The following is a 21,028-nucleotide window of genomic DNA, read 5'->3' as shown; positions in this document are numbered from 1 at the left end:
ACTTTCTCCAGTAGAACTTGAAGGAGTTCGGGACTAAAGTCCGTCAGGGTAACACCACTAAGATTCAGGCCCTTCAGCTGACAGATTTTTGGACACCAGGACAGATGGGTCAGGTCTGATTCTGTAAGCAGACAGTTGGTGATTGAGATGTTGTCCAAGGGGGTCTTCAAGCACCTGGCGGGGGGGGGGTTGGGGGGGACAAGCAATTAGATGAGGGAAAACAAAGTGGCAGGTGAGTTCCAGAGGAGAAGTCAATGATTGGCCCAAAGGTGATAAAAGTTCAATATCCAGAATGCCCAATCTCATTCTAGGCTGAGAACTGCCATTTTCTTACTGTGACTGGATCACATTCACATGATCTTGAAAGCCATCTTTCCTCATCTGTCAAGCAGAGTAGAGTACACTCTACTTCCTTAGCAGGATGAATAGAGATAATGGAATGCACTAGAACATGATCAGAGGAGAGTGTGACACAAAGTGTCCATCAGGGTGGACATCGCTGAGTGTTAGTTCTGGGAGATGAGATAAAAAATGCTTTTCATTTAGATTGCCACTCAAGTTTCATTCTTTTACAAGTGGTTGACCAGTTTTCCCAGCACCACTTGTTAAAGAGATTGTCTTTTTTCCATTGTATATTCTTGCTTCCTTTGTCAAAGATAAGGTGTCCATAGATGCGTGGGTTTATCTCTGGGCTTTGTATTTTGTTCCTTTGATCTATAGTTCTGTCTTTGTACCAGTACCATACTGTCTTGATGACTGTGGCTTTGTAGTAGAGCCTGAAGTCAGGCAGGTTGATTCCTCCAGTTCCATTCTTCTTTCTCAAGATTGCTTTGCATATTTGAGGTTCTTTGTATTTCCACAAATTGTGAAGTTATTTGTTCTAGCTCTGTGAAAAATACTGTTGGTATCTTGATAGGGATTGCATTGAATCTATAGATTGCTTTGGGTAGTATACTCATTTTCACTATATTGATTCTTCTTATCCATGAACATGGTATATTTCTTATCTATTAGTGTCCTCTTTGATTTCTTTCACCAGTGTTTTATAGTTCTATATATAGGTCTTTAGTTTCTTTAGGTAGATATATTCCTAAGTATTTTATTCTTTTCATTACAATGGTGAATGAAATTGTTTCCTTAATTTCTCTTTCTATTTTCTCATTATTAGTGTATAGGAATGCAAGGGATTTCTGTGTGTTGAGTTTATATCCTGCAACTTTACTATATTCATTGATTAGCTCTAGTAATTTTCTGGTGGAGTCTTTAGGGTTTTCTATGTAGAGGATCATGTCATCTGTAAACAGTGAGAGTTTTACTTCTTCTTTTCCAATTTGGATTCCTTTTATTTCCTTTTCTGCTCTGATTGCTGTGGCCAAAACTTCCAGAACTATGTTGAATAGTAGTGGTGAAAGTGGGCACCCTTGTCTTGTTCCTGACATTAGGGGAAATGCTTTCAATTTTTCACCATTGAGGATAATGTTTGCTGTGGGTTTGTTTTATTATGTTGAGGTACATTCCTTTCTATTCCTGCTTTCTGGAGAGTTATTATCATAAATGGATATTGAATTTTATCAAAGGCTTTCTCTGCATCTATTGAGATAATCATATGGCTTTAATTTTTCAATTTGTTAATGTGGTGAATTACATTGATTGATTTGTAGATATTGAAGAATCCTTTCATCCCTGGGATAAAGCCCACTTGGTCATGGTGTATGATCTTTTTAATGTGCTGTTGGATTCTGATTGCTAGAATTTTGTTAAGGGTTTTTGCATCTATGTTCATCAGTGATATTGGCCTGTAGTTTTCTTTTTTTGTGGCATCTTTGTCAGGTTTTGGTATTAGGGTGATGGTGGCCTCTTTCTAACACCATACACAAAAATAAACTCAAAATGGATTAAAGATTTAAATGTAAGACCAGAAACTGTAAAACTCCTAGAGGAAAACAGAGGCAAAACACTCTCCCACATAAATCACAGCAGGATCCTCTATGACCCACATCCCAGAATATTGGAAATAAAAGAAAAAAATAAACAAATGGGACCTAATTAAACTTAAAAGCTTTTGCACAACAAAGGAAACTATAAGCAAGGTGAAAAGACAGCCTTCAGAATGGGAGAAAATAATAGCAAACGAAGCAACTGACAAATAATTAATCTGAAAAATATACAAGCAACTCCTGCAGCTCAATTCAGAAAAATAAACGATCCAGTCAAAAAATGGGCCAAAGAACTAAGCAGATATTTCTCCAAAGAAGACATGCAGATGGCTAACAAACACATGAAAAGATGCTCAACATCACTCATTATCAGCGAAATGCAAATCAAAACCACAATGAGGTACCATTTCACACCAGTCAGAATGGCTGTGATCCAAAAGTCTACAAGCAATAAATGCTGGAGAGGGTGTGGAGAAAAGGGAACCCTCTTCCACTGTTGGTGGGAATGCAAACTAGTACAGCTACTATGGAGAACAGTGTGGAGATTCCTTAAAAACTGGAAATAGAACTGCCATATGACCCAGCAACCCCATTGTTGGGCATACACACTGAGAAAACCAGAATTGAAAGAGATACATGTACCCAAATGTTCATCGCAGCACTGTTTATAATAGCCATGACATGGAAGCAACCTAGATGTCTATCCACAGATGAATAGATAAGAAAGCTGTGGTGCATATACACAATGGAATATTACTCAGCCATTAAAAAGAATACATTTTAATCAGTTCTAATGAGGTGGATGAAACTGGAGCCTATTATACAGAGTGAAGTAAGCCAGAAAGAAAAACATCAATACAGTATACTAACGCATATATATGGAATCTAGAAAGGTGGTAACAATAACCCTATATGCTTGACAGCAAAAGAGACACAGATGTATAGAACAGTCTTTTGGACTCTGTGGGAGAGGGCGAGGGTGGGATGATTTGGGAAAATTGCATTGAAACATATATATTATCATATGTGTAGTGAATCACCAGTCCAGGTTTGATGCATGAGACAGGGTGCTCAGGGCTGGTGTGCTGGGATTATCTGGTGGGATGGTATGGGGAGGCAGGTGGGAGAGGGGTTCAAGATCGGGAAAACATGTACACCCATGGCAGATTCATGTCAATGTATGGCAAAACCACTACAATAATATAAACTAATTAGCCTCCAATTAAAATAAATATATTTAAATTAAAAAAATAGAAATCCACATGCATCCTTTTACTAAATGTTCTTTATAATTTTAAAAGACAATGTATATCTTCTATGTTTATATAAATCACAGCACAAATGCATTTACATTACTGCAGATATTTATAGGATGTTGAACCCCACAGCCCTGCTTGCAACATTAATTCATGTCCTCTGGGCTGATGTATCAGCAGGTCACTTAGGAGTCCTGAGGCTCAGGATGTCTGTCCCCAGAGAGGAGGGGAATCTTTCCTATGACCAACTCCTGCCCCTTCCTGTGAGGCCTACTAAAGCAGCTTGGGGAAATTCTGATTCATTCATGGCCTCATGTAAGTGCTGAGCCCTCCTTCTTTCCTTCCTGTCATATGAATATAGTGTAAGCCCGAGGAACAAAGACTCCTGGGGGTGTCTGCTAGCAAGGGAAAAGAAGACAAGGACTCATTTATTGAGCTCATACCAGGTCCAGGGACAAGGCATCAACATGTTTCATCTTACTGATTTACAGGATAAGACTTCCCTGGTGGCTCAGATGGTAAAGACATTGTCTACAGTGTGGGAGATCCAGGTTCGATCCCTGCATGAGGAAGATCCCTTGGAGAAGGGAATAGTAACCCACTGCTGTACTCTCCCCAGCCCAAGATCCACTCCATCCCCAGAGCCAACAATACCAGCTCTTGAATCTTCAGCAGGAGCCTTCATTTAGGTGTCCTTTCTTTATGGTCTCTGTGTTAGTTAAATTTATGTGACATTAATAGTGGGTGTTTCTGACATGATGTTCCAGGAAGAGAGCAACATTTAAACCCATCAAATGAGTGAAGACATCCGCCCTCACCTACACAGTTGGGTTTCATCTGATTCCTAGGGTCCTCAATGGAACAAGGTATTGTCTTTTCTCTTTCATTCTCTTCTTGCCCATGAGCATAGCCATTTCTGGCTCTTGAGATGAGACTCCAGGACTTACTCAAGTAGTGCCCTGGTTCTCAGGCCTTTAGCCTCCCGCTTGGAATTACATCACAAGTTTCCCCATTTTCAGTCCTAAGCATTGGCCTGAGTTATCAAAGTGGATGTGCTGGTCCTCTCCTTTAGAGAAAGCAGATCATGAGACTCCTCCATCTCTGTAGCCTCTTTGAATCCATTCCTATAATAATCCCTTCTAATGCATATATGCATCATTTTTGACCAACGTGCCTTGAACTGCTCAGATCCTGTTACTCTAGGACATTTTTCTAGAATAAATGTACCCCATCTTCAGGTGCTTAAATCTCAGGATGTGGAAGTGAGTGTAGAGACAGTTGACTATGAATTCTAAGATGTATTTAGGAAGTGCTTTTGACAACAGGTTATTATGTTGATGATAAAACATGCTACAATTCTCCCCTGAATAGGGAGAGACAGTAGGTGTTACAGGAATAATGTCACTCTCCCAAAGACATGACCTACTCCCACAAAAGGATGCATTTTCTTAATGTGGCTTAGAAATACTAAAGCCCTGCTATATTCCTGTATGGTTTTAGTATTATGCTCAAAGGAAATTGTATAACTTTACTGTATGTCTTTACTATAGCTTATTCAAGGAGGACCACTACACACACTTGACAGGGACGGTTGGACAAGAGACTGGGCTCCTCTGCAGTGTGGATGCTGCTTCTTGGATGGAGGGTCTTGACGTGTGTGGTGAAGCTCTTTCCTAGCACAGAAAGGTCAGGGACTGAGACCTATGGACCCACCAGGAGAACCCTGAGGACAGCTCGCGTCCAGGGTCATGGGTACCCTAACATAGAGCTCTTCACTCCAATGACTCCTTGGCCACTGAGTATGTTCCCCTTGCTGTGTGTGCAGTAAGCCACTGAACAGCCACCACAGTAAGCTAGGAGGTAGTGGATATCTGAGACAGAAGAGAGAACTAGTGGGAATAGTGGGATTTCTGAGCATAGTAATCTTGTGTGTTTTCTTTCATCACTACTTGGAGATTCCTGAGGTGAAAACAGACAAACATGATAATGCATGATGAAGGGCACTAGATACAAATACAAGGCGGGTTTCATTATTTGTGACCATTTATTTCCAATCCCCACCCAAGGGTAATGCCACATGTGCATACAAGATTTCCTTATGGAAATTAATTCATGTTTGTCATGCTATAAACCCATGACTATGAAGGTCCCATCACCAACCAGAGTCTGCATTTCCCCTTGCAGTCCTGCACCCCTGCAGTATCATCTTTCCTTCTCCCATTCACGTTGAGCTGATCACTTAAATTGCTCAACCCAGTAATGTGACTCAGAAGCTTTTCCAGGATGGCCAGAGAAGACGTTCCCACACAGATTGAAGGTCCCAAGCTTTAAGAGTGGCTCAGGGCAGACAGGATGGACTCATGTTGGGACTCTGTGAACCCACACCAGTCTAAGTTCATTTCCTGGAAGGTGGCTGCAACTTGTTCCAGAAGAACGTGGAGGATCTCAGGACTAAAGTCCGTCATGGTGACCCCACTCAGATCCAGACCTTTGAGCTGACACATGCTGGGCTCTGGGACAGATGGGGCAAGTCTGACTCTGTAAGCTGCCAGTTAGTTACTGCTGGATGGGGGTCAAAGCAATCCTTGGGCATCTGGGGAGAAAGTAAGCAATTAGGTCTGAGAAATCAGGGTGACAGCTGAGCTAAAGTTGTGATATAGGTGATTTGCCCAAAGACAAGGTCCTTCTAACCACCTCCTGAAAGTCAGTACCCAGAATGACTGTCTCATTTTGGCCTGGCAGTACCTCTCTGCATCACTTGCAAACCCCCTGCAGCTTTGTATGATCTCTGGCTTCTGTTCCACTACTATCCTTTCAGAATTATGCATTTCTTAAATATTAACTAACTTATCGGGAGCAAAAGGCAATCTTTTAGGGACTGGTGATTTGAGATAAGTTCATCGTGTTCAGGAATCTGGTAAGCACAGAGCTTTTCTCTCTGTCTCTCTCCTGAACTTACTGTTTTCATTTTTCTTTTCTGGCCACACCGCACAGGTTGTGAAAATTTCTTCCCCCACCAGGGATCAAACCTGGAATTTCAGCCCCAAAAGAGAAAAGTCCTAACCACTGGACCACCAGGGAATTCCTCAGGACTTTTCTTGCAAATTGCTTGGGTCTGAGGTGGTGTCCGTTCTGTAATGCCCTCTTCACTTACCTATTTTCTTAGTCATCTGACATAGCTTTCCCTTCCTAAGGAAGAACCCATGCCCGCCCTCACTGGATCCAAACCGCCCCATCCAGAGATTTCTAGTGTGTTGTCAGCTCCTCCCCCTTGATTTCCGAGGTGAAGTGATTCCACAGCTCAGGATAGAAACACAAAGGACCCCGTGTGCTTGACATGCCAGTGTTGTGTTCACTGTTTCCCAGGCAGCGGTCCACCCGCACCTGAGCGTCTGGTCCAGGCAGGTTCAGACAAGGAGGGAGAGTCCAGATAGAGAGACTGGAGACGGTGCCACTTGGAAACTGAGGGGGAAATCGGACAACTTCCTGCTGCTGCTCCTCATGGGCGGACAGTGAATGCGGGAGAGACGGGGTCTCTACACATAGCTCATCTGACCCAGAAGAGGAGCAAACGTGGCCAGGATGGAGAGATACCAGATCCAGGTCACTTGCACCTCCTGGATACAGTCCAGCTGCACCATATTCAGGACCTTCGTGATACTGTCTGGGGCTATTGCAGAGATCATGAGCTTCTTACAGCACAGGGGTGTGCAGGCTTTTCTCTAGTCAAAGTGTGGTTTTTCCAGTAGTCATCTATGGATGTGAGAGTTGGATCAAAAAGAAGGTTGAGCACTGAAGAACCGATGCTTTCAAACTATGGTATTGTGAAGACTCTCAAGAGTCCCTTGGAATGCAAAGAGATCAAACCAGTCAATCCTAAAGGAAGTCAACCCTGAATATTGCAAGCACTGATGCTGAAGCTGAAACTCCAGTAGTTTGTCCACCTGATTGGAAGAGCTGACTCATAAAAGACCCTGATGTCTGTATACCATGGCTGATTCACATCAATGTATGGCAAACACCACTACAACATTGTAAAGTAATTAGCCTCCAATAAAAATAAATTAGTTAATTTAAAAATTGTAATAACTAATCATAAACACTGTTAAATATGTATACCATTATGATAATAAAAAGAAAAGAAAAAAACCCTGATCCTGGGAAAGATTGAGGGCAGGAGGAGAACGGGTCCATAAAGGATGAGATGGTTGGATGGCATCACCAACTCAATGGACATGAATTTGACCAAACTGTGGGAGATGGTGAAGGACGGGGAACCCTGGCGTGCTGCATTCCATGGGGTCACAAAGAGACGCACACGACAGAGCAACTGAACAACAACTCAGTTCACTTCCAGTCTTCTCCTAAGCTTTTGCTTGGGGATAAATATTTCACTTGTCATTTCAGTAAACGAAGGATGTTGCAGTAAAAGGCTGTTATCCACTGCAGCCCCCACAAGACAGTGTGCCCTGAGGGGAATTCAAGGAGAGGAAAACAGGACGGTGTCCTGAGGGAGTTAAGATGCATATCATAAACATGACTTCAATAAGCCCAGACTCTTGCCTCTTTTCATAGAGAAAAGCATGAAAAGGAACTTCCCTGGTTGTCCTGTGGTTAAGAATTCACTGGTCAGAGCCAGGGATACAGGTTGGATCCCTGTCTAGGAAGACCCACGGACTGTAGAGCAACTAAGCCCAAGCACCACAACTACTGAGCACCCGACTAGAGCCTGGGGGGCCATGACCACTGATGCCCACACCCCGATCCCACGATCTGTGATGAGAGATGCCACCAAAAGGAAAAGTCAACACATTTCAACTCAAGAGTAGCCCCTGCTCACCACAACTAGAAAAGGCTGTGCTCAGCAAGGAAGACCCAACACAGCCAGACATAAGGAAACAAATAAATAAGATTATAAAAAGAAATAAATAACAATTGTTTAAAAGCATGAAAATCATTAATTTGAGATGTATCAAGGTTATCATCCACTGTAATCTTTTGATGCTTTTTGAATGTTTTTTAAGCCCATGACCTTGGGTACACTGGCTCCTCTTATAACTTTCAAACAGTTCCTCAAAACGACCTGAGAAGACACCCTTCTGGCTACAATCTTCTGTAAAAATCACTGAATAAAGCGTATTTGTCACGTTTTAGTTTGTTCAATTTTGTCATTTGACCTGCTCTTCCAAGACCTTTTACCAACCCACAGTGTCTTGTCCCTGCTCACCTGAGTTCCAGGGATTAGATGGAAACTGTCCACTAAAACAGGAGTCGCCACCTGAAAGTAAAGTCATTTTATTTCATGGGAGTATTTAAGAGCCAAGCCCGGGCTTCCTCGGTGGCTCAGAGGGTAAAGGATCTGCCTGAAATGAGGGAGATCTGGGTTTGATCCCTGGGATGGGAAGATCTCCTGGAGGAGGAAATGGCAGCCTGAGAATCCTGAGAGGTGAGTCCCTGACCCCTGCTTTCCTCCTGCTGCTGCCCCGCACCTGTCCTCCTACAGTGAAGGGATCAGAAGTGCAGGCTGGGCAGCTTCTGAGAAGGAAGGTCTAATGACGTGGACCAGCCGGGTCCCACAGACAAAGAGGCAGAAGTATCTCTGGGGCTGAGTTGCTAGACTCCTGGCTTCAGTCCCATTTCTAGAATAAAAGGGAGAAGCTGTCTGGCAATCAGTGAGCAGTGCTTCCTGCTTTTGTCCCTGAGTTTTTTCAACCAGAAGATACATTTAGATTTTCCTAGAGGAAAGAAATCCACTTGACATTTAATGTGGGTGTAAATGAACTGTGAGCCAGTTATTTTGGAAGCACTAAATCTAATCTTAAATTAGATCCTATAAGACTGGAGTTTTATTCCCAGTTCATGTATGGTGAAGCAACAAATAAATACATATTTTAGTATTTTAACCAATGTTGTCTTCTTCTATTAGAAACTTCAGAATTTTAATCTTGAATATTTTCTGGTCCTTGTTGCCCATGCTTTCTCTGAATTCCTAAACTCTTTTCCTGTTTAAATCAAGTTATCTAAGGGATCCCATGCTGTCTCCCAATAGTTCAGTGTGTGAAAAGGCCTCTGCGTAGGATTGGAGTGTTTCTGGATTCTGACAATGGAGCTGTGAGCTTCTGGTGTTCCCAGAGGACCCCTCATATGTAGTCTCCTTCCTTCCTCCTTCTCTTCCATCTGGAGCTTTCGGTTGCCTTAGGTCTCCATGAATTGTCAAGTTCTGTGACAGTTTATTTGGTGACTTTTTGTCTGAGGAAAATACAGCCCTGAAACATCGTGTGAGGCTACAGGATGATACCTGACTGTCTCTGATCTCCCTGTGATTTAATGGAACATTATGATTGTGTGTTTATAAAGTAGAATAACCAGGGTTCCTATTCTATTAATTATTTCCTCTCCACCCTGAGTCTTGTTTTTCTCTTGTTCCTTTCCCCGATTTTCTAAATATTCTTTCATGAAGTAGATCCCATTTTGTACATATGTATCTTTTCAAATGATAGCTTTGTTTGGGTGTATTCCCAAGAGTGAGATTTCTGGATCATATGTTTAGTTTTCTGAGGAACCTCCATACTGTTTTCCATGGCAGCTGTACCAGCTTACATTCCCACCAGGAGTGTAGGAATATCACATTGTATATTAAGCAATATTCTTTGGAGAAAAAAGGAAAGAATGCATAAAAGTAGAATATGAAGAAATGAAGTAGAAAATTATAAACAAATAAAAAGATAAACTTAAAAACTAAGTTTTTAAAGATCAATAATTTAGATTATGATCTTAATTAAGCAAAAGAGGAAGTAAATATATATTAGGATAAAAATGGAGATGTAATCCAGATACAAATGGGATTTAAATAATTACAAGTTAATACTCTAACCTAAAATTCCAGATTATGTAGATAGTTTCCCAGGAAAAAGATAAATTAGCAACAATGACATAAATAAACAGAAAAATTAGGATACTAATTATTGTAAAATAGGTTGGAAAGGTGATTTAAAAAATATGACTAAACAAAGAACTGTGATCAGAGAGTTTCAAAGATGAACTTTATCCAATATTTAGAAAAGAGATAGATTTAGCTTAAATTATAGACCATAAGAAAATGGGAGAAAACTCCTAAACTCATTATAGAGAGACAATACAATATTAATAACAAAACATGACAACGAGTGTACAAAGAAGGAAAACATAGTTCGATGACAGTTTAAATTATGAATGCAAATAAAATATTATTAATTGGAATTTAGCAGTGAGATCCTCAGGTAGGATTCCAGGAATATGAGAGTAAAAAATCAGAATCTTTAACACATTTTATGACAGCCATAGATGTTTAAAGTTACTTGATAAAATTTAGCAGATATTCTTAATAAACCCTGACTAAATTAAGAAACAAAAGAAACTTTCTTAGGATGTCCTGTCTTAGGATAGAATAGTTTTCACTTGTAAGCAATGAGAAGCCCATTCTGACTATTATTATTAGCTTTAAACAATACATTCTAGCACATGCAATAAGAAAAGAACAGTAAATAATCAGTACTCTCAATGGAAAAGAGCAAAACTATCCATATTTTTGATAAAAATTGAAACCTAAGAAATCTAAGTCTGCTGTTCCTCTTAAGGGAAATGTTCAAAGTGGCTGTGTACATTATGAATACACAAAATTAATAGATTTTTCTTTGTTTTACATAACCAGCTATAAATGAAAATAAAGTTAACCTATTCAAAATGGCAACAAAAACTATAAAATAATTAGAAATAACTTTAAGAAGACCAGTATAATATTATATCAAGAGATCCATAAAGCATTTCTAAAAGAAACTAATCAATATGTTGACTAGAGGAAAGATTTACCATGTTCTTGGTAACACGATAGCAAAAAAGTGTCAGTACTTCTTGTTAATATATGAATTACAATAAATTTTACTAGAAGGCCTACTATTAAAGTGATTTAGAATTCTTTTGAAAGAAAAGTATCCAAGAAGATAATATTGGTTTAGCCTGTGTAAATTAGTAAAACAGAAAATAAAGTAATAGATTACAGAGTAGTCTATTTTGTGAGTATAGTTTGTGAGTATATGTGCATATATACGTATATGTATGTATAAGGTAAAGATAATATCTCTGTTCACTGTGAAATGATAAATTTTTTTATATCAATAGTGCTGTTAAATTGTCTTTCCTCATGAAAGAAAAGAGAATTGGATATCTCTCCTATTGTTATACACAAGTACACACATACATGCACACAAAGGTTAAAAATTAATAAAATTATTATAAGTGAATTATAGGAAAGTCATCATAATCCTAGGAAAAATGTTAGCAGAATATTTGAATATTCTATGAGTCTGAAGACTCATAATAATGTCTAGAATCCAAGGAGGAAAAGTAGATATTTAAGTCTGATTAAAGAAAAATTGAAAATTATTTCAATAAAGATCCCAGGAGTGAGGTCAAGTATATAGTTGGGAGACAACTTCAGGGCACATAAAAGATATAGCATTAATACTTATACTATGTATTCAGCTCTTACATTTCATAGCATGCAGATGAATAACCATAAAAATAGGCAAGGACTTGTTTAGAATAGACAAATGACAGAAGAATAAATTCAAATGAACAGTAACCAAACAAAAATTTTCTCAGACTTACTTATAGTAAAATGCAAATGAAAATAATAATGAAATATCTCTTTTTACCAATCATAATGGAAACAAAGTCACTTTGAGACTGGACAGCAGTTGGGTCCTTTTTCAAATGAAGCCGTGGCATTTTCTCTGTCGACAGTCAGGCCACAGGACCATGCTGCTCTCTTAAGAGCTAGCAGAGCACTTGTACATCCGAGAACGGCTAGCAAGTTTCTGACCCACAAAACTGAGTATCCAGGAATGATTAGACAGCTGAGGTCAAGTGTCTTTATTGTTCCTTATCTATATACTATCTTTCCAGTTCCTATAGAGAGTGAATACATTAATCTGCAGATATGAATAATCTTGCCCGTTAACTCATAGTATAAATTTTCAAAGTATCATCTGTTTCCTTCTGTATTTTTTTTACATAACTTTCTTCAGGTTGAATTAGTAGAACACTGTCCACCTAAACTCAATCCTTGTGATAACCTTTTCCTTTTTTTTCCCCTCCAGTTTTATTGAGCTATGATTGACACACATCTCTATATAAGTTTAAGGTGTATTTGATTAAGGTGTAAATGATTTTACTACATACATAGTGAAATGACTACCACAATAAAATTTATTGAATATTTCCTATCTCATATGATACAAAATTAAAGAAATAGAAAAAAAATTCATTGCGATAAGAACTCAGATTTACTGTATTAAATTTTTTCATATGTAACATACAGAAGTATTAATTACTTTGTCATATTGTACATTATACCACTAGTACTTCTCTATCTTATAACTGGAAGTTTGTACATTTTGACCACCTTCATCCAATTTCCCCTCTCTTGATCGATCTTCTTCCACCTTTGGAAACCATAAATCTGAACTCTTTTCTATGACACTTTGGTTTTGAAGAATAATTAACCTTCAGTTCACTTAAGTTCAGCTCAGTTCAGCTGTTCACTCATGTCTGACTCTTTGTTACCCCATGGACTGCAGCACGCCAGGCCTCCCTATCCATCACCAACTCCTGGAGTTTACTCAAACTCAAGCCCATTGAGTCAGTGATGCCATCCAACCATTCCATCCTCTGTTGTCCCCTTCTTCTCCTGCCTTCAATCTTTCCCAAGATCAGGGTCTTTTCAAATGAGTCAGCTCTTTGCATCAGGTGGCCAAAGTATGGGAGTTTCAGATTCAGCATCAGTTCTCTCAGTGAACACTCAACAGGGACTGATTGCATCTCCTTGTGGTCTAATGGACTCTCAAGAGTCTTTTCCAACACCATAGTTCAAAAGATTCAATTCTTCTGCACTCAGCTTTCTTTATACTCCAACTCTCACATCCATACATCAGCTCAGTTCAGTTCAGTTCAGTTGCTCAGTCGTGTCGGACTCTTTGCGACCCCATGAATTGCAGCACGCCAGGCCTCCCTGTCCATCACCAACTCCCGCAGTTCACTCAGACTAATGTCCATCGAGTCAGTGATGCCATCCAACCATCTCATCCTCTGTCTTCTTCTTCTTCTCCTGCCTTCAATCTTTCCCAGCATCAGGGTCTTTTCCAATGAGTCAGCTCTTCCTATCAGGTGGACAAAGTACTGGAGCTTCAGCTTCAGCATCAGTTCTTCCAATGATTATTGAGGACTGATTTCCTTTAGGATGGACTGGTTGGATCTCCTTGCCGTCCAAGGGACTCTCAATAGTCTTCTCCAACACCACAGTTCAAAGCATCCATTCTTTGGTGCTCAGCTTTCTTTATGGTCTAATTCTCATATCTATACATGACTACTGGAAAAATCATTGCTTTGAATATGTGACCTTTGTTGGCAAATTAATGCCTCTATTTTTTATTTGGTGTCTAGGTTTTTATAGCTTTTCTTCCAAGGAGAAAACATTTTTTAATGTCACCATCTGCAGTGATTTTGGAGTGCAAGAAAGTAAAGTCTGTCACTGTTTCCATTGTTTCCCCATCCTTTTGCCATGAAGTGATGGGGCTGGATGCTATAATGTTAGTTTTTGTGATGTTGGGTTTGAAGCCAGCTTTTTCATTCTCCTCTTTCACCTTCATCAAGAGGTTCTTTAGTTCACTTTGCTTTCTGCCATAAGAGTGGTGTCATCTGGATATCTGAGGTTACTGATATTTCTCTTGCAATCTTGATTCCAGTTTGTGCTTCATCCAGCTTGGCATTTGGCATGATGTACTCTGCATACAAGTTAAAAGAGCAGGGTGATAATATACAGCCTTGATGTACTCCTTTCGCAATTTGGAACCAGTCTGTTGTTCCATGTCTAGTTCTAACTGTTGCTTCTTGACCTGCATACAGGTTTCTCAGGAGGCAGGTAAGATGGTCTGATATTCCCATCTCTTTAAGAATGTTCCACAGTTTGATGTGATCCCCACAGTCAAAGGCTTTAGCATAGTCAATGAAGCAAAAGAAGATAATGGGATTCTTTTGCTTTTTCTATGATCCAATGGATGTTTGCAATTTGATATCTGGTTCCTCTGCCTTTTCTAAATCCAGTTTGAATATCTGGAAGTTCTCAGTTCACATACAGTTGAAGTCTAACTTGCAGAGTTTTGAGGATTACTTTGCTAGCATGTGAGATGAGTGCTATTGTGTGGTAATTTGAACATTCTCTGGCATTGCCTTTCTTTGGGATTAGAATGAAAACTAACCTTTTCCAGTCCTGTGGCCACTGCTGAGTTTTCCAAATTTGCTGGCATAATGAGTGCAGCACTTTATAACATTATTATTAAATCACAGAAGTGGCTATTTGAGGCAGTGTTTGGAGTTAAAACATTGACTTTAGTTTCAGTGAAATAAAAAGCACTGAGAACAACAACACAAAAACTTTCTAAAATTTTTGTGTTTAATGAATGTACCGAACTTCTAAATGTGGAAGAAAAAAAGTAGATAACACTTAAGGATGAAATCAGTGGGAATATGAGACCTGATTTTTTAATTGTCACTCTAGAGTTATATGACCATGTGGAAGAAGATGAACCAAACTCAATATTGGAAGGTGTTTCACGTAGTCTACTATGGAGAGAAACATCATTTAGATAAAATAGAGGAAAGCAAGGAGATTTTTCAAGTCAAAGAAAGTCAATACAATATGGACCTAAAGCAGAAACTTTTAAGGCAGATATATGAGGAGCTCAAGGAATTGTGCCATAAGCCAGACATGGAGCTGATCGAGGTAAGGACCGAGGCATGGAGAGTCATGGTGTTCCCTGGATAATACCCACCTCTCCTTTGTCTTTCATCATGTGTTTTAAATCATGCTTTCTATTGCTGTGTTCAGAGTTTTATCTGTCTGGGAAATGCTAATGACAAAGGACCATTCTTGCCATACCCAAGAATTGCAAAGCTTCATGGGAAAGTAGGTAAAAGAAATCCTAGAGAATCCTTCTTAAATACTCCTAATATTCAATTTCTGAAAAACTGCCACAGAGCAGCATGCTTGAAGATGTACCAGTTGGCATATGGACCTGGCAATAATGAAAAACTGGGAATCCCTGCAACTCATTTCCTTTTCTGTTTCTGTGTGCATGATACTGTGCTGAAATGTGGATTCACTTACCCTTGGAAACAAGAAACTATGTCTCTGCTCTGAATGCTGTGAAATACACTAAGACATTTTTTCTGTTTCTCTCTTTACAGCATTATGAATACATGTGGAAAAGGTAAGCTTGCCACCACGTTTTCAAGTTTGATAATTGTAACTGTGATTAGTCAGTTGGCACTGAAATGGGAGCATGAGTTATCAGGACACTATAACCTCTTTCAGGATATATTTAGATTTCTCTTTCTCCAAAGATAGAGTTTTGCATGTTGTTTTACCCGAGGTGGAGCTGGGTAAGGGAATTACTTGCAGGATTTTGTGCAAAGATCACATAAGGACAGCTACCATTGCTGATTTTAAGTTTTAGAAAAAAAAAACAACAACACAGAGGGAATGTACCCAAAGTCATGAAAGGATTATGTGCAGGAAATAAGGGTTGATAGAAACCTAACAGAATCAGAGAGAGAATGGGCCAACAGAGGATCATCTGGGTGCAGAGTTTCCATGTGCAGCACATGGGGAGGTGAAAACGAAAGACTCTATGATGCCCTCAGGAAAACTGAGTCCCAGGAATTGAAATTGCTACCCAAGCCAAGCTCCTCAACCACTAGCTGTGGTTGTACAGACACTGAGCATTTCTGTGGTGATGTGAGTGGATTAAAAGTCAGAGTGCCCCTCTTGAATGTCCTTCATTTCAAGTCATTTTCCATAGCCCTGAGATTGGCTGCAGGAAACCAGATACTGTCATGACTGATTTGAACTTAATGCTATGATTGCTGTGTTAGTCCTGGGATAGATGAGATAGAATATTATTTGATCTTGATAACATAAATCCTGTAGTTGGAGGGATTACTTTCATGGGACCGGAACCTAAGTTTGAGGATTGAAGTGAAGCCTCTTCAGAGTCATGCAGCCATAATTACTGTGATGAAAATGTGAGCTCCAGAAGAGTAATGAAGTGTCCTTTCTTGCAGGGGTGAGTCAGTGAAGCTGCACCTGCCCTGGCCTGTAGTCCGACAACTTAGTGCATGGCCCATCCCTGGACTCATAGACTGGCTCAACCAATTCCAAGGTAACAGGCAGCCCTCTGGTGGGGGTGGGATACAATGGCCTCTGTTTCTGTCCTATGGGTTACCTTTCCCCACTGTCCAGTCTGTGGACTATGCTGGAAATTTTAATATCCACACTTACCCTTATAGGAGAATAATGTATGGAGTAAAACTAAATGGCATCTGGGAAAAAAAAAAAAACATTTATAATGAGTGGTAGTAAGCTATCTAGAGGGTAAACAATAGGAAAACATAGTGGATGGTCTGTAGCGGGCTGAGGTACATTATTGACTGTTTAAAAGTAACATGTAACTCTGCATGTACATTCAGTACATATCAAGTTTTACAGAATGAATGTTATATTTGGTTTTGAGATGCTTAGAAAATTTTAACTTGGTTTATAAAATGCTTTGTAATAAATACAAAATATTAATCCTCTATATGGTCAAATTTATTACAAACATAAAACGAAATTTTATACACAGTTTATACAAAACATTGGCAAAATAAGCTGACAATTTCTTTCATTAGATTTATCCCTTTTTGCTTTAAGGTATGCTGGCATAAAATTCTCAAAAAGAAACTACTTCAAAAAATAAGACATTTTGCTTTCATTTTAACTTTGCATGCTTTAGTAAAAAATCTTGTCAGGAAAAGTGAAAACAGTTTAGGAGTTATTACTATTATTGGTATTACTGTGCATTTTCTGAGGAGAAGGGTGAGGTATATTGGTTTCTGATAGTGAACTTTTTAATTAATTGACAATTTCAAATGTAGAAATTGTAGAAGTGATGGCCAAGAGGTAGCAGTAGGTCTCATAGATACAAATCATTTCTCCCATTTGGTCTGGCTTGAATCTTATGGAGACAGACCTGTAGATCTTGGACTGCAAAAGATTTCTCAAGCTCGCCTTGCTGTCTTGATTCCAATTCTAGCCACAAGTTAGGAAACCTAGACACTCTACAAAGCCAATGTCCATCGTGAATTTATAACACTAGTTGCTAAGATAATTTTTTCCCTTCTTCCTGCAGTGTACATTGCACTGGATAATGAAAGAGTCACTCCTCGTGTCCCTGTGTTTGAAGATCTGAGATGTCTGCTGGCTGGTCCTGATGGTCCTGGTGTCAACAACACTTCACCAAGATCTAAATATTTTCTTGCCTGGGGAGCCGAGTCATTCACTTCTGATCAATGCTACTGGGAGGTGGATGTGGCGGGCTATTGCAACTGGGCCATTGGATTTTGTAATGATTGTTGGGAACGGTTCTTGACTCAGAGGGAGTTTTTCTACTTCTTTGTATCAGAGAGAACAATCAGTGCAGTTTCTTTACCACCTCCCCACTGTCACCTCAATATGTCAAAAAGCCTCTGGGTTGGGTGTGGGTGTTCCTGGATTTTGACGGTGGTGCCGTGAGCTTCGTGAATGTGGCCAATAGTTCTCTCATTTGCAGTTTCCTCTTCTGCTCCTTTTCCTCTCCTCGCAGACCTTTTCTATGCTCTGGACACTCTTGATCAAGGACAATGTAGAAATCTGAAAACAGGTATCAGAAATGTAAATAATTGACATCACTAGTTTAATGTCTGCTTGATTTTCTGTAACTTTGCCTTCCTTTATGAAGCATATTGATTGATTTGTTTAAGGGTTGACATGTTAAATGCATGGGCTTCCTGGATGGCTCAGCCATAAAGAATCCTCCTGCCAAGCAGCAGACTTGGGTTTACTCCCTGGTCAGGAAGATCCCCCGGAGTAGGAGATGGCAACCCACTCCAGTATTCCTGCCTGGAAAAAATCCCATGGACAGAGGAGTCTGACCGCTACAGCCCATGGGGTCACAAAGAGTTGGACATGACTGAATGACTAAGCATGTGTCAACTGTATAAAGTTGTATAAAATGTTAAATAAAACTCTCTTTGAATACTGTGCAATTTTTATTCTATGTCTTCTCTGTTAATTTCCAAGGTAGTTGGATGCCAAAGAACTCCTGGCTCTGTTTACCCAGTTAGTGGGTTAAAGCAAGATTTGGAATTCTCTTATCTCTTTTATGCATATACCTCATCAAACCTCAGTTTTAAAACCTCTTTTTTCATGATGTAATTTGTAAAGCTATTGGACTAAATGAGGACATCCTGTTGGGTAGACTCAGCATATCTTGTGCTTTTTTTCTGTAAAACTCACAATCTAATATTGGCTGACCCATCTAGCTTAGGAGGTTTATGTCTGCCATATGTACAGATAAATCCCAAGTAACAAAACCAACCTGCTTGAAATATAACTGTTTCAATAAATAGCTATACAAAGTCATAATGAAAAATATGCTCCACCACTGTTAAAAAGCTTATAAAGTATAACCAACATCACAAGGAAAAACAATAATATTATTTAACAAAAATGTTGAATGGGCTACCTATAACATTCATAAGCTCAAGAAATCACAGACACACTAAATATAAATGCATACATATCTTAACAGAATGACATAGAGAAAATAAGATTTCATACCTTTTAAAGTTCAGAAATTTTAATTGAGGAGAGACATCAAATCACAGAAATCTTGAAATTTAAAGATTGAAATTTACCAGAATAAACAGCAAAACTTTTTGTTGAGTGTAATAAAGAATACTTCAGTTCAGTCGCTCACCTGTGTCCGACTCTTTGCGACCCCATGAATCTCAGCACCTGAGGTTTCCCTCTCCATCACCAACTCCCGGTTTCCACTGAAATCCATGTCCATCGAGTACGTGATGCCATCCAACTATCTCATCCTCTGTCGTCCCCTTCTCCTCCTGCCCTCAATCTTTCCCAGCATCAGGGTCTTTTCCAATGAGTCAGCTCTTCCCATCAGGTGGCCTAAGTATTGGAGTTTCAGCCTCAACATCAGTCCTTCCAGTGAACACCAAGGACTGATCTCCTTTAGGGAGGACTGGTTGGATTTCCTTGCAGTCTAAGGGACTCTCAAGAGTCTTCTCCAACACCACAGTTCAAAAGCATCACAGTCTAACTCTCACATCCATACATGACCACAGGAAAAGCCATAGCCTTGACTAGACGAACATTTGTTGGCAAAGTAATGTCTCTGCTTTTGAATATGCTATCCAGGTTGGTCATAACTTTCCTTCCAAGGAGTAAGCGTCTTTTAATTTCATTGCTGCAATCACCATCTGCAATGATTTGGAGCCCAGAAAAATAAAGTCTGACACTGTTTCCACTGTTTCCCCATCTATTTCCCATGAGGTGATGGGACCGGATGCCATGATCTTCGTTTTCTGAATGTTGAGCTTTAAGCCAACTTTTTCACTCTCCACTTTCACTTTCATCAAGAGGCTTTTGAGTTCCTCTTCACTTTCTGCCATAAGGGTGGTGTCATCTGCATATCTGAGGTTATTGATATTTCTCCCGGCAATCTTGATTCCAGCTTGTGCTTCTTCCAGCCCAGCGTTTCTCATGATGTACTCTGCATATAAGTTAAATAAGCAGGGGGACAATATACAGCCTTGACAGACTCCTTTTCCTATTTGGAACCAGGCTGTTGTTTCATGTCCACTTCTAACTGTTGCTTCCTGACCTGCATACAAATCTTTCAAGAGGCAGATCAGGTGGTCTGGTATTCCCATCTCTTTCAGAATTTTCCACAGTTTATTGTGATCCACACAGTCAAAGGCTTTGGCATAGTCAATAATGCAGAAATAGATGCTTTTCTGGAGGTCTCTTGCTTTTTCCATGATCCAGCAGATGCTGGCAATTTGATCTCTGGTTTCTCTGCCTTTTCTAAAACCAGCTTGAACATCAGGAAGTTCACGGTTCACATATTGCTGAAGCCTAGCTTGGAGAATTTTGAGCATTACTTTACTAGCATGTGAGATGAGTGCAATTGTGAGGTAGTTTGAGCATTCTTTGGCATTGCCTTTCTCTGGGATTGGAATGAAAACTGACCTTTTCCAGTCCTGTGACCACTGCTGAGTTTTCCAAATTTGCTGGTATATTGAGTGCAACACTTTCACAGCATCATCTTTCAGGATTTGAAATATCTCAACTGGAATTCCATCACCTCCACTAGCTTTGTTCTTAGTGATGCTTTCTAAGGCCCACTTGACTTCACATTCCAGGATGTCTGGCTCTAGGTCAATGATCACACCATCGTGATTATCTGGGTCATGAATATCTTTTTTGTACAGTTCTTCTGTGTATTCTTGCCATCTCTTCTTAATATCTTCTGCTTTTGTTAGGACCATACCATTTTGGTCCTTTATCAAGCCCATCTTTGCATGAAAGTTTCCCTTGATATCTCTGATTTTCTTGAAGAGATCTCTAGTCTTTCCCATTCTGTTGTTTTCCTCTATTTCTTTGCATTGATCACTAAGGAAGGCTTTCTTATCTCTCCTTGCTATTCTTTGGAGCTCTGCATTCAGATGCTTATATCTTTCCCTTTGCTTTTTGCTTCTCTTCTTTTCACAGCTATTTGTAAGGCCTCCCCAGACAGCCATTTTGCTTTTTTGCATTTCTTTTCCATGGGGATGGTCTTGATCCCTGTCTCCTGTACAATGTCACGAACCTCATTCCATAGTTCATCAGGCACTCTATCTATCAGATCTAGGCCCTTAAAT

At 39.6% G+C, this 21,028-nt stretch overlaps 2 protein-coding genes across 3 annotated transcripts in view; both read left to right on the top strand.

Annotated features, from left to right (window-relative positions):
- The window catches only part of LOC102409929 (upstream-binding factor 1-like protein 1), a 90,141-nt gene that overhangs the window by 26,793 nt on the left and 42,320 nt on the right, over nt 1-21,028 (top strand). The gene's annotated exons all lie outside the window — the stretch shown is intronic.
- Nucleotides 15,478-18,337, top strand: LOC123465807 (putative tripartite motif-containing protein 49B). Its single transcript, XM_045165799.1, has 3 exons — nt 15,478-15,498; nt 16,352-16,449; nt 17,458-18,337. The coding sequence occupies exons 1-3, from the start codon at nt 15,488-15,490 to the stop codon at nt 17,838-17,840; spliced, it is 492 nt and encodes a 163-aa protein (XP_045021734.1). The 5' UTR covers nt 15,478-15,487; the 3' UTR covers nt 17,841-18,337.

This window comes from Bubalus bubalis, chromosome 5 (assembly GCF_019923935.1).
Source record: "Bubalus bubalis isolate 160015118507 breed Murrah chromosome 5, NDDB_SH_1, whole genome shotgun sequence".
NCBI lineage: Eukaryota > Metazoa > Chordata > Mammalia > Artiodactyla > Bovidae > Bubalus > Bubalus bubalis.
This window is presented reverse-complemented; position numbering and strand designations above follow the sequence as displayed.